This window comes from Cygnus olor, chromosome 2 (genome assembly GCF_009769625.2).
Source record: "Cygnus olor isolate bCygOlo1 chromosome 2, bCygOlo1.pri.v2, whole genome shotgun sequence".
Lineage (NCBI taxonomy): Eukaryota > Metazoa > Chordata > Aves > Anseriformes > Anatidae > Cygnus > Cygnus olor.
The window spans coordinates 25016030-25030587 of record NC_049170.1 but is presented as its reverse complement, the minus strand read 5'-3'; the positions used below and the strand labels follow the sequence as shown (position 1 = coordinate 25030587).

Genomic DNA, 14558 nt, shown 5'->3' with positions numbered 1-14558 from the left:
TTTTTCTCCAGAAGAGCTAATTTTATCATGCACAGTGTTTTGTACTATGAGACTAACACGACTGTCCTCAGCAAAACATTCTGTTTTATAGTACTGCAGAATGCTTCAGTTGCTAGCAGAACTTTCTTGCCGTTGCTAAAAGTCTTCTTTCGTGGGGAGGAAAAAAAGGCCTTGGAAATACCTTCTTGAACATTTTGCTGATAGAATTGGGTCTTTTTTCAAGACCTTAAGTCATATTCACTTGTGCAGTATCTCAAAGCATTAACATAAAAAGAACATAAAGAAATATTATCAGGAAGCATAAAAAAGAAATTTCTCATAAAAATCAGGATCTCGCAGAACGTATTCATATTTAGAGGACATTGTAGGGAGCTAGTGTATTCAGCCGATGTTAAGGAAGAAGAGGCTGCCAATGTCTGAAAGACTATGTCAATATTACACTGAAGTAATCTCAAACTCTGTCCTTCAGGTCAACAGAAGGTTGATTCTCTGTTAGGACACCAGTACACAGAAGCAAGGATGAGGGGGTGGTACCTTCTTGTGGAATGGCACTAAGGTTTGTTATATGTTCATTGTTAAATCATTTTCTGGTTTGTTTTCACAGGACTTATTTCCTTCTGAGTTCTCCATCCGTTGTGAACAACTTGTTCCCAAGAAGTTCTGTTTTCCAGCTTTCCTGGTTGCTTCATTATGTCTACTTTCCTCTTGTTCCTTCTTCATTTCCATTCATATAAGGAAAGAACTAAAATCAGAATTATCGTTCATTAAGAGTCTTATGATATTTGGAATCAAGCAGATAACTCAGGATCTCTTCTTCTTCTTGTATCATGGTTTCAATTGTAAAATGAAAAGAAGGATTACACATCATGTCTAAATGTTTATACTTAAGTTGACCTTTTTTGATTTTCCGAAGCAAAAAGGACGTCGTCCCACTACAACAGTCTTAAATTGCCAGTCTGATAATCTCAAGGAGCTAGGATAGGGCTTGCGCCAGATCTCAGAAAAATATCCCACCACTTTTTTGCTTTTGTTGATATTTTTCTTGCCCTTTCCCTGGAACTGCTGAAGATAGACAGCTCAGGCAACCTGAAGGATGTTTAAAAAATATATATTTTAATGGCTTTTCTCTCCTTCTTGAGCTTGTATTCATCTTAAAACTTAATAAGAAAAAGTGCTGAAAAATGAAACAATGATCAGAGCGGTGCAGCAAACAACTAGCTATGTATGGAGCAAAAGATCCTTCACAGCTCTATTTAAGCTCCAGCTTTTCTGATGTGATTCCACCAAAATTCTGAAAGAGCCAAACTTTGCTCATTTTCTATGCTATAATTCAGAGTGTGCCCTGTATCAGATATACTACAACTATCCAGAAGAGACACAAAAAATCTCTGTACCTATACTCCCACTCCTTAAAAAGAGAAAATCACAGCACTTCATGCCACTGCTTTGTGTCAATTAGAATCAATAATTAACAAGACAATATTATAAACCTTTGCTCAAAGTTTGGTGCCCCAAAATACTGAAATGTTTGTGCACATGAGTTTATTTACTGCATGAATACAGAATACTACAGTCATATACCATCTCATATTATTTTTTGTTGCATGCTTCATACTAAGTGGGTCTTTTAACTTTTTATTAATCCTTGGAATAGCAGTGGCAATGAGTTTATGTAGAGATAAGTTTCTAGTACTAACCAGCAGAAAAGATGTCCTTTTCCACAATCTACAGCAGGGGCTTTCAGCATAGGGAAGCTAAGTGTATCTGATCCTGTTGAATTTGACCCTTGTCTTGTTAGCCTTACTGCTCTTTCACAGCCTGGTATAGGACACCATTTAATAGCAGGATTATTTTCAACAAAGGCCTGAAAAAAAGAGGAAAAAAGGAAAATATTTTAACATAAAAGATCAGATTTTATCATTGATATATCTGTCATCATAATCTTCCCTTGAAGGACCAAAGCCAAAAAGCATAGACAACCATAGCTACTTTGACAGGCTTTTTAAAATCGTTGTTAAAAGAGAATAATTTAATCTCCATTGAAAAAATAGTATTTCTTTGGGAAATAGCATAATACTAAGTCTGGAGTATTGTTGTTAAGATCCAAGTTTATATCCCCCACAAAATGTTCAATGTGTGCAGGTCAAATTCTTTGTGATATGGCTAAGTGTAAACTTCCATTGTATATGCCCTGGCAATACATGTTAACAGAACTGACTCTTGTAGTTGAAACAATTAAAACCTTACTGATTAAAACAAAACCCACAACATAATCACCTGCAGTAAACTTGAAATCAGAAGGGTCTGGACAGACTGGAGCACTGGGCAATCATCAATGGCATGGAATTCTACAAGGGTAAATGCCGGCTGCTGCAGCTGGGACTGAGCGATGCCAGGCCCAGGCCCAGGGTGGGCGACGAGTGGCTGGGGAGCAGCTCAGCAGAAAGGGACCTGGGGGTGCCGGTGACAGCAGGCGCAGCGTGAGCCAGCAGCGTGCCCTGGCAGCCGGGAGGGCAAACCCCATTTTGGGGTGCCCCGAGCACAGCACAGCCAGCCGGCCAGAAGAGGTGATCCTCCCTCCTGCTGCACTGAGCGTGGTGCGGCCCCACCTCGACTGCTGTGTGTGGGTCAGGGCTCCACCACAGAAAAGGATGTTCAGGGCCCTGACAGCGCCCAGAGTGGGGCACCGAGGCTGTAAGAGGGCTGGAAGGGCTGTCCTGTGAGGAGAGGCTGGGGACACCTGGGCTGTCTGGTGTGGAGAAGAGGAAGCCGAGAGGCGGCCTCATGGCTCTGGGCAGCTTCCCGAGGAGGGGAGGTGCAGAGGGAGGTGCCGGCCTCTGCTCCCTGGTGAGCGATGGCAGGGTGCAGAAGGGCACAGAGCTGCGCCAGGGGAGGGCCAGGCTCGGCGTGAGTAGAAATGTCAGTGCCACGAGGGTGGTCACACACCGGGACGGGCTTCCTGGAGAGGAGGGTGGTGCCCTGTGCCTGTCAGTGCTCAAGGGACAGTTGGACAATGCCCTCGGTGACACGCTTCAGCTTGCGGTCAGCCCTGAAGGCTGACTCGATGGTCTCTGAATGGTCTTCTTCCAACTGAACTGAACTGAACCAAACTGCTCTGTTCTGTTCCATTCCCCTCGCATCGTATGTGTAAGACTTCAAGGTTTGTATTTTAAACAGATATGTTGCAGCATTTCACATAGAAGTTGTATGGTGTTTTTAATAAAATGAAACACATGTCAACAGTAGAAGAACAGTTTGATAATTTACCTTAATGTCAAATTGAAGGTATCTTTTGTCCATCTCCTTGGAAACCACACTTTCTATGATGTCTACAGGCACAAGCTGGAAACAATCATATGCTGGGCAAAAAATGTTGTGAGCTTCACCCTCCTGAATTTTCAGATTCAAAAATCTGCCAGAATTTTGTCAGTCAGTATTTGTGAATAAAAAGTAAAAATTAAAAGGCTGCTGAATACTTTATACTAGGTTCATATCTATACAAATTAATAATTTTTAAACAAAGAACAGAAAGTATCCATTTCAGCTCAAAAGGACTGTAGATTTGATGAACAACATAATTAAAAAAAATAACACTGTCACAGTTCAGAAGTGAGCACCATCATAGCCTTGTGTGTTTGCAGTTTCCATCCTTGCCATTTATCAGATACTGCTATGTAATGTTTAATTAAACTGAGCATTACTTCTAACTTAAACAGAACATACAAATGTAATTAATCTAGGAAATAATTAATTTTATGTGCAATTAATTTTTACAACTGTACTAGTCAAAATAGCTCTGCTCTTGGAAACAAGTTTCTAAACAGAGAACATTATAGTCCCTAACTACTAGAATGCAAGACAGAAAAAGCTCAGAAATCTGATGAAAACTGGACTTCAACTCACAGTGCACAAGGATGCTTAGTTTAAAAGCTAGTACTTCTTTATTAATCTGGTATCAAGGATGGTATTTATCTCATCTAGCTTTATTCATCTGAAGGATACGCATTTCTAAGTTAGTCATCTGGGATCGTTCAATAGTTAATGTACAGAGACTTGCCATTTCAATCCATCTTAGATTCATCTTAAAATGGGATAACTCAGTCCTACCTATACTCTGCGTAACAGAAAGTGCTCATCTTTAACATAGGAGGAATGTGTTCATATAAATTAGTATAATCTGCAGTAGGACTAGCTGTGCTGATACGACAGTATAACAAGACACCGCAGTGGGACAGTTCAAGTACTACAGTCTCCTGACTGGGGAGATGAATAAAAGTGCACTGCATACAGATATAATTATTCCTGGGAAATATGATTAACATTTATACTAACATAATTGTCCATGCCTGAATTTTTTTTAATAGCTTGACTATCTAGACTTAAAAAAATTATGTAGTAATGAGAACATTACACCAACAGAGCATTTCAGCCAAAGCTACTCAGTTATTAACATTCAATGTAAAAAAGCATTTTAATTGCTTTTCTGACTGAAAATGGATTTACAATGCCTAAGTTCAGTGTGCTGAACTAAGAGATGGAATTAAGCATGTGCTTAACTCAGAAAGCGTGAACCCCAATGCCACCACCACGAACACACCGAGCAGATCAAGAGTAGGCTCATCTATTCACACGCATGCTTGAAACATCTTAGCTGAACTACAGCAAGCATTACAAAAGCCTGAATCAGTAGATGGTCACTTTGAATGACAACTTAAATATTTAATAGGATCAAAACAGTAACTCTCTGATACTCAGGCAGTGCCTGTTTAATATCTCTGTCCTTCCCTCTTAAAAATAGGAAATACGAAACTTTCTCAAAATATATAAAAGTACATATACTCACGCCTCCCAGCATGCTCTGCAGAAGTCATGTCCACAAGGCATATCCACTGGGTCTTCAAACACAGAAATATTACACATACAAATGTCACACTGTAGATGAAAAAATACTGATTAAGAAAAATCGTAAAGCTTTTCATATTGTTAGCAGGACACACTAATCTGGAAAATCTTCGCAAAAATGAAAAGTACTCAATAGGGAGAAAAATCTAACTGTAGACAGAAAAAAAAGGTAATTTAAGCTACAGAAATAGCTTAGAAATAGAAATGGGAAAGATTATGTATCTCTCTTTCTATACCTCCCTAACCAAACACCACATTTTGTGGTGCCTTCTGTCATGTCCTCCAGCTCAGCAAGTGCTTCATTGTGCGGAGCACTGAGACCTCAGTTTTGAGGGAAAATGGGACCTGAAGTTTGCATCAGATTCACAGGCAGCCTGAAATGGAGTTTGGAAATCACAGAGGCTTCAGGAAACATTCAGCGTATCAAACAGTCAGGCCCAAATCAAGTAGGAACAATTTGGTTGTGCAACAGCAGCAACTATTTTAAGTAATAATCTACATAAATACTATTTTTAATACATTGAGGCTTTCAATCAAAATAAAGAATGAGTTAATCTACAAATGTTCCAACAGAAGACACCTCTGCTTAATTTTATCCTACTAGGTACTGTAGAAAAAATAACTTATTGAATACTGAGGCCCTTACTATGAAAATATTTAACAGGGATGACGTTACTCATTGCTTATGGTTAGGCACAAAGGTAAATGTTTCACATTCGCCAAAGAACATAAGTAGATTTTTATTTCCATTGGAACTAAGATTCCATGAAAACTTACTTCAACTTTCAATACATTAGATATTTTACACACATAGGACAATATTTCCAAAATATTAGTTTGTTATGTCACTTTTAAGAAGCACTTGTGTTACAGCCAAAACCAAACCAAACCAAAAATGTCTGCCTTTAAATGAAGGAATTTATTGTTGTTTCAGACATTTTAGCTAATTGTCTTGCTAAAATTAAGTATTTTAAAAGTTGACAATGCATCAAAACTGTTCCTTATTAAATTTGTATGTGTTTCCAATTTATTTTTTTAAACATAGCTGTGAAATAAGTAAGTTAATGAGTTCAGAATATCAAGTATTCTGAATATATAGAGTTCAGAATATCAAGTATAGAATGTGTACTGGAACACTTTTAATTATAAGATAGGATGCAAATTCAAAAACTGAAAGGAGCTTTACGGCTTGTGGTTTTATCTTACCTACTTTTATTTTTAATTTGCCTGCCAATACGAGTGGCTTTAGAAAAATACGTATTATTTCATAAACAACACTTTGAAAATATTATTTTGAAAGATTTTTGCAAAATTTTTAAACAAACAGAAACACTAAATGTGTAAATCTGGATCTGGATTTAGATATACAAAACCTAGAACAGCAATCACTATCCAGCCTGCACTGCTAGCTTAAGGACCATAAAAAAAAAAGAAAAAAAAAGCACAATGTAAAACCAAACACATCTTTCATTACACATTTTAATTAGGAAATATTCCTGGACAATATTTCACTGCTAATATAAGTAAATGTAGAACAACGATATTCCATATAGCTTCTTTTTCAACATTTTGCCGTTAAAGACATAAAAGGTTTCTATGCAGGAACACAAAATTTTGTATTTTTTATGTGATCTAGGGATGATCCATTTGCAAGACTGCATATAATATTCTAGAAAAAAATGCTTAGGTCATGGAGCAAAAGTTTTATAATGTTGCAGCTGTGGATTATTAAAAAGAGAACTCTGTCTTCCAAAAGAACCACACTGATTTTAATGAAAGGCGCTTTCATATTTCAAATTTGCAATAGTCTTGTAAACTGCTTGAAGCAGCCCACACATAGTAAAAGTAATTATAAGCTTACAGTACACTAGTGGGCTGACATTTCAAAATGCAGACAAAGAGAATTTTGTTTTCCAAAGAAAAAATTTTCAAAAGGCAGGGTTCACAGCACTGAGTATATTCAGGGAAATGGATACAATGAAAGTGAACATCTTGAGAAGTATGAGACGAGAAGAGAAGCTCAAAAGAGCCAAATGTACTGATGCTATTGTGTTTGGATAAAATTCTGCTTTGTGAGTGACAGCCAAGGTGAAAACAGAGCCCTTTGTATCAGCCACATGCTCAATCATGTTATTATACGGAATGCGTAAGGTGTAAACTTCTTTGTTCCCTACTTTCGGGAAGAGAAACACCTTATATCTTTGCAAATGTATTTTCCGAATGAGAGGACAATGCAGCTTTCCTGTCCACGGAGGTGTGCTATGTTTAGGTACACGCGCTTCTGCCCTGTGAGTTTCAGATCTATTTATAAACTTACCACAGCTGTCTCGATGTCTCCCGGTGATGGGCTGATTTCATCAGGGGAAGTCACAGAAGAGCGAGTAGTGCGGGGAGTTCGAGGAGAAGGCAGCGTATCCCACGCGTTGTAGCCGCTTGGAGGGGGAGTCGGCATCTGAACCCCTGAACGCTGGCAGCAGTTCTCCGGATTAGACATCCATGCTTCAAGCAACTTCTCCCTGTCCCAGTCTTCAATAATAAATATAAGCAAATATAAGCAAATGTATGTGCAAAACTTTCAATTTAAATACAAAAAAACACTAATGAAATTAGCTTTATTGTCTATCTTAAAGCAAATACAGATCTTGCTTAATCATCGTTTGAAATGTTTTTGGTCACTGATCCCTAATATTAATACTAAAGACATCTTACAAATAGAATTTTTCCTATTGAAAATGATTTAAAGTTCTCATTTAAATACAAATCTATCAATTTCCTATATTGATTTGAATCTAAAGCCATCAACAGTAGTCACAGATCAGATGAAGTAGAATTTCAAGAGGAAAGAGAAATTTCCAAATTTGTTCCTATCACTTAAATATTTTTTTGAAGTTTTTATTTGTTTGGTTGGTTTTAATCTTAGCTACTCACACTGGAAACTCATTTTTATAAAGCAAAAGATCTGCATTGTTTTTATTGAATTTTATAATCTGTACAGGAAAAGATAAATAACATTCCCTTATCGTATAAATATTAAAAAAAAGATGTATGTGTTCTAAGCACTGAACTTAGTAAGAATATCACCACTGTCAAATAATGATTGCTGCCTCAACTAAAATCTGCTCCCTCCTTCCTGATTTAAAAAGAAAACTGATCTGGACATGCTTTACTTATCTAAGCTAAACCATATCTTGGGTTAGTTTCATTTCATTTGTTTGCAGCCATGGAGCCTGAACATGTATAAACTTCAGTAATTATAAATGTTATTAGCATTTTGCAAATTACCCTGACCTTATAACCTCTCAGAGGAATGCTTGCTGATGCTAAGATAGAGATAAAATCTGCCACACGTTTTCTTGAGCTCCTTTGCAGGGCACCTTTAAAATTAATCAGGGTAAATGCAGGGTACTAAATGGATTCCACTGTGTTTTCTTTACTAAATTATGAGTTTAATTAAAATATGAAATAGTTATATTTGCTGAATTGCCTCTCTTACATCCTGAAAACAATTGCTTTAGCATGAAATAGAAGAGAAACAGGAACAATGTAGAAAAAACATTTGTAGAAGAACTGAAAAGTTTTATTTATGACTGCCACAAGAGCATTTTTTTATCTTGGCGCTAACTCCACATACTTCTGTCTCTTAATTAAAAAAAGGCAAAAAAGCCCAACCCACTCTTAATTCTTGCAGCTTGGGTCAGTAAATTGATACAGTTCTATGATAAAAGAAAGCAAATCAGTTGGATTAAATATTACATCTGTAAACTACTAAAAGTAATACATAAGAACGATCTTTCCAAAAATTCACGACATGCTTTTCACAGATTAGGTGTGAATTAAGTCAAGATTTCACATTATTCTTTTATGAATTTCAAGACCAAACGCAAAAACATTGTGATTTGGTATTTGGCGTTTCCCAATTGCCTCAAGCCTTGTAAATAGCTCAATTATTCCTTTTACTAGGCTAAACCAATTCTCTGCCTTCATTTCAAATAAAAAGAAAAAAATCTGTTTGAATAATTTCCAGTATATGACCACAGCTACAGGCAAAATAGCTGACTTTCTCATGACTGCAAATCGTCTGTGATTTTTTCTCTACACTGGCCAGTGGCATTAAGTTACAGCTACCTCTCTAAAGCAACATCAGTAGCATGACCTTTGCAATGCAGACTGATTCCTTCTCAACTTTCAATTACTGCTCACTAGATGCTGGCAGACATTTCTGCACACTTTACATCAACCTCACTGCTTTTGGACTTACTACGTACTGTGCTGCCAGTTTGAACAGTACTGCCATCATTTTCTTCTCCAGAGTTCTGCACAGGGTACAAAACATGCCTACCTTGTTAGTAAAATATTTAGTAATGTCTAGCCATAATGAAGTTTTCAGAGAATCCAAAACAGCATTCAAATATTGTGCATATTATAAATACCCTATAAGAATTAAACAAATAATCAACATTAAAAAACATATTAGACTGGCACTGAAATTCACTGGCATAAGTTCACGTTGGCCAAATTCTATGTTAAAGGGAACACTGCCTATCAAAAAAAAATTTAAAGGAGACACGTTTAAAGTACCATACCTACTCATGAAAATCTGCCAAGTTTTGTGGGTTTAAAATAATATTTTCATGTTTCACTTTTTCCATTCTTTTTTATTTTTACAGGGAATCCACAAAACTGTCAGGCCACAAAAGCTTAATCCAGCAATACAGTGATGAGCATGGAAACCATTAACTGCCTGAGTAGTCTCTTTGGCATACAGCAACAATGCAGATGCTTCAGTAAGCATAAATTTGGAATTGCTGAATGAAAGCCGAAAGCTTCCACTGAGCTTCAGAGAGATACTGTTGTCTGGAGCAAACCCACTGAATTCAGTATCTGCCTATTCCGACAAACCCAGTTTAAATTACACAGCAAGGGCACAGACTGATTTCAGTGAAATTAAACTAGTTACAGATATACAAAGGGAAAAGTATACTGTGCATTAAACCAGTAACTGTAAAAATCCTTAAAAGGACACATGCTTGTATGCTTTAAACCCTGAGGCAGTTTCCAAACATCTACTACAACGGTCAGACTGCTTTTGTTATGACAAAAGGTAAAAATAAAAATAATTTCTGATCTAGTTTTATACACAAATATATAATGGCAGAAAATCATGACCTGACAAAAATAGGAAAAATGAACTTTGACTTTTTCGGTACATAAAACCATGGAAGTTCTACTTCTGTGTCTCTCACTAACGTAGGAAAGCTCTGTTTCTCCATTTTGCTTAAGTTCAAACATCTTCCACTGTAATTCCTGGTTTGAGTCACTTCCCTATCAACTTGCCTGCCTGCCTCAGTGCTTTTTGACGTACTGCAGATGAACTTCTTTCTGAAGCACTGTGTGAACTATGTCCTGGTATCTGATTAACCATTACTTCTCTTTTCTTTGGGAATAAAAAGTGAACACACTCACAACTGAAATTTTGATTTTACTGAAAAGAAGTTTTTTTAGTCTTTAGGGTTTTGGATTACCATGTGCACGAAGAAGAGCTTCTGCAGTAAACAGTGGGGCTTGGAGCATGTCAGCAGATTCCACTATCAGCATATCCTTGAGCCTTCGCAGATCCTGAAGTCTTAGCCCCTCGTATGGCTTTGAGGAGAAGGAGAAAGATAATTTATGTCTGGTGGTACTTACCAGTTAGTCTCTAATTCCGTATTAAAATGAAAACATTCAAAGCACTGTTACAGACAATTATCTCAACTGTGAGTAAGATGTGACAGAATTTATTTATCATGCAAACCAATGACCATGCAAAGCTATATGGAAACACTGTCATTCTGCAATATTTATGGAATTATCTTTGTACATTTCCAAATACAGAAGACAGTATTTCTAGAGTTATAATTGGAGGCCACGCTCCAATGCTGAACTAGCTTAACACAACTCTCTCTCTTAATCTCTCCTTTCCTCTCCCCACTCCTCTCAAAAAAGCTGGATTTTCACAGAATACAATTAAATTTTGAAGTGATTAAAACTCAAATATTGAGGCATTCATATGAGCATTCATGAGCAGATTTGAACTAAGTATCAGGATAACGTATGTTGCATACAGATCCTCTGACGTTATGCATGAATTGAGACGCATTAACTTTGAATTCATCTGGAGGAGGATACATTGAGACATTAAACAGTAAGAAGTTTACGAAAGGATCAGGTTCAGATCTTTTGAGGCAATACCCACTTTCACATAAGTAGAGAAGTCAGTATAAGATAGACCAGAAATGCAGTTAGAGGCTGGGGATGAAGATATCAAAACTCTGAGAAACCGAGGCCATTCCCTTATTATAGCATTAAAAAAGGTCAAATTCAAAAGACAAAAAGACAATAATTTTAGGATACTGAATTATTCCAGTCAAGATACTGGAGATGCATACACATGTTTTGCAGATTCATTTTTAAAAATAACAAAGGAAGAACATGACAGCAAGTAATATACTTGTTAGTTTTGATCAGGGAAAATGCCCAGAAGGTAGAAAAAGAAAAACAAGTGGGAGGACATATAAAGAGAATGGATACAGAAGGGATTGTAAAAAACTTATATGGACTGGTTTAATTTAGATAAATGAAAGCACACAAAAGATTTAAAGCATTTGATGTAACACTGATTTGTTAGAGGACTAATTAGGAATTTGGCCACCAAATACCAACTGTCTTCACCAATTTAGGGAGAAAGGACACAGAGCAGCAGAGAAAGCTGATAACCATGGTTCGGACCATGCATCATTATTATTTACTATTTATATATTGATTCTAGGTAGAGAACAGTCAAGGGCCCTCCAGTGCTACATAATATGCACACACATGCGTGTGCGCATATACACAGAAGAAGCAGAAGACTGGTTCTGTCCTTGGAAGTTGACAGCCTAAGTAAAAGTCTACTGTGCACATAACCTTTTGAGGATAACAAGCAGAAGGCATAAAAGATAGGGAGAGATGGATACCCTGGACTTCTAAATGAATTTCTTCTTTTGAGACGTCTACTCTAAAAACGTAACATCCTTCCTACATTCTGGATATCATAATAAACTCTATAAAATGCATCTAAATGCATAACTGCATCTGTCTGTGACCAAGAGGTAGTCAGTAACATCAACTAGAACTTCTCGATGTTAGAGACTGGCAAGAGTAATGCTGCCACAAACCTACATTGGGTCCTTATCCTTTTTGAGAAAGCAAGAAGAGCTTAAGAGAAATGGACTGTGAGTGTCCTGACCTTTATCTTGATTGCCCAAGTCCAGGGAGTTTCTCTATGTCCTCCCATTGCTGATCATGCATGACACAGTAAAGGGCAATCTGAACGCTAATGGCTAGAATTGAAACAAATCCGGGCCACTTGATTCATAGCATGCTGGAATTCGACTGACCTACTTAATTTCTTACAAAAGAGATCATTTATAAAAACATGTCAGAGAGACAGGGATACAAACAGCTGGGTGCCTGAATGATTACAATTGCACGAATATGCTGCAAAAAATGGAGCAATGAGTAAATCGTCTTGACAATCTGAACTGCATTTTGAATTACAATTGTGAAATAAGTAGCTTTGTCAGCCCAACAGTCCTCACTTCTTGAAGAACACATATATCATAAAAAGACTTATCTTTTCTGTTAAACCTGCAACACAAATGCATATTTTATGACCTTGTATTTTACCCTGAACTGCAGATATGTTCAAAATTATATTTAACTGATTGGTTCTAGGTCAAACATTGGCAATTATCTTCCTTGAGTAACAGACTATTACATTATCTCAGCTGGAGCATTCCACACAACCCAGCAGGGATTTTTGGATCCTGAAGTTTTTAAGAATCCTAATTTTATCTTTTTAAGCAATGAGAGAAATATTTCTTAAGAATGTGTTTGAAACTTATTATTTTTTTTTAATAAAATAACACATGAGCTCACAGAAGCCAAAAGAAAGGAAATTTTAGGCCAGCACTATTAAGTAGCTTATTCTGGAAATTCCAGAGTGAAGGCTTCATACAATCAGAACCCTTAAAAATGTTCTTGTCTACAAGACATAGTCTTGTGGAGACTTGTGAAGACATAGTCCTTAGTTATAAGGATGTATATTCTTTATATAATACCATAAAGATGTTTTTTTTAGCTATTTAATTTATTTAGCTACTTCTACATTTATGACTTCTTTCTGCATTGCCATAAAGAATTTGGATTCCAGATCATGATGCTCAGAGACCTCCTTTAATATTTGTTTACGAGGCAGTTCTTTATTGGTAATTGCTGTGAAAAATGCATTGTTCAGTATTAGCCTTACTTAACAGTGTAATGATTTTGGAATGTACTGTTTGGGTACTACTTTAACCCATTATGAGCTTCTCATTACAGATTTCAACACTCATATTCTCTCTAAGCCTTCTTTTTAACTACCTTCCTCTCAAAAATTTTATCACTAATATTTAGACATCATAAATTACATCATTTTTCCTACCAAAACAATTTTTAATACGTGAGCAGAAGATCATTTTAGCAGTTCATTTCAAAGTATTACTATTTCTTTCATCTTTAAATTACCATTAAAGTAGGCAAGGGCAAAGCCACTCTTTGCTACAGCGTTGACTGTATAATTAAATGGTGTCAAATACACTTCATGTAAATATCCTCTTTTATGGGTGGATGGGATTCTATAGTTAATGGAGCAATACATTTAAAAATTTATCTATACTTCATTTCATTCATTCAAGTAGAAGTATATGTACTATATATGTATGTTTATATCTTAACTACCTACAGCCATATTCTCTCCTTTCACTTAATAAAACATTCTGTGTCTGTAAAGTACATTTTAATTGTTTTAAGGTAACTCTTGGTATTTATCATACTTGCATTATATATATATGGCATTAATTCTGGAAATGAGTAAACCATTCCAATTACCATAGGCTCAATAAATCTGTGATACACCACTACCAGTGTATTGCTACAGTATTCAGTGACAAGTAAGTAAAATGAACAAAGAAATTATATACTTTGCTATTACACAGTGTATTTTTCTGAGTCTGTCAGACTCAGACAGCCAAAATTGTTCCGGATGATCTCCTCTGATCTACTGCTCATTCCCAGGTGTTTCTTATATAAGTTTTAAACACTGCATGATGTGATTGGAACGAAGGTGCTTGTTGTCTTCCAGGCATACATCATAAACACAATTATGCTTCCGTGCTAGAATAAACAGAAAACTAGAAGACTGTGCAAATAAAACAACCAAAATCTATGAAAGCAGTTTAAAAAATGATCAGTCTTGGTTTATATTATTTAGTGTAACTCCAATGAAATTTAAAAGATAAACTTACATTTTCTACAGAAGTTAATTGTCTCTCATAGTTCATATGAGAACGTTCATTAACAAAACAGGAGAAAAGAATCAAGACAAAAAGTCATCTGACACATACTCCTGGCTTGTTTTCTACTAACCTTTCCACTGCCCACACAACATCATTGATGGATCTTTTTTTTCCTACAACTAACTACAGTGATGGAAGTCACTCTTTATAGTCTGTACTTAAAATACTTAGCACTTCCATTTTGTATAGGGAAATACACGTTATGCGTGTATTGGTACATTGCTTTTCTTCTATATTGCACTT

The 14558-nt window shown here is 36.3% G+C and overlaps 1 protein-coding gene across 4 annotated transcripts in view; it reads right to left on the bottom strand.

Moving 5' to 3' along the window:
• ANKIB1 (ankyrin repeat and IBR domain containing 1) overlaps positions 1–14558 on the bottom strand; it is a 95401-nt gene that overhangs the window by 20763 nt on the left and 60080 nt on the right. For all 4 annotated transcript variants that reach the window (XM_040548823.1, XM_040548822.1, XM_040548826.1 and 1 more), the window contains exons 5-9: positions 10425–10542; positions 7220–7428; positions 4844–4932; positions 3268–3412; positions 1698–1864 (exon numbers count right to left, since the gene is read on the bottom strand). In XM_040548823.1, coding sequence (XP_040404757.1) covers positions 1698–1864; positions 3268–3412; positions 4844–4932; positions 7220–7428; positions 10425–10542 — 728 coding nt within the window. The remainder of the gene's footprint in view (positions 1–1697; positions 1865–3267; positions 3413–4843; positions 4933–7219; positions 7429–10424; positions 10543–14558) is intronic.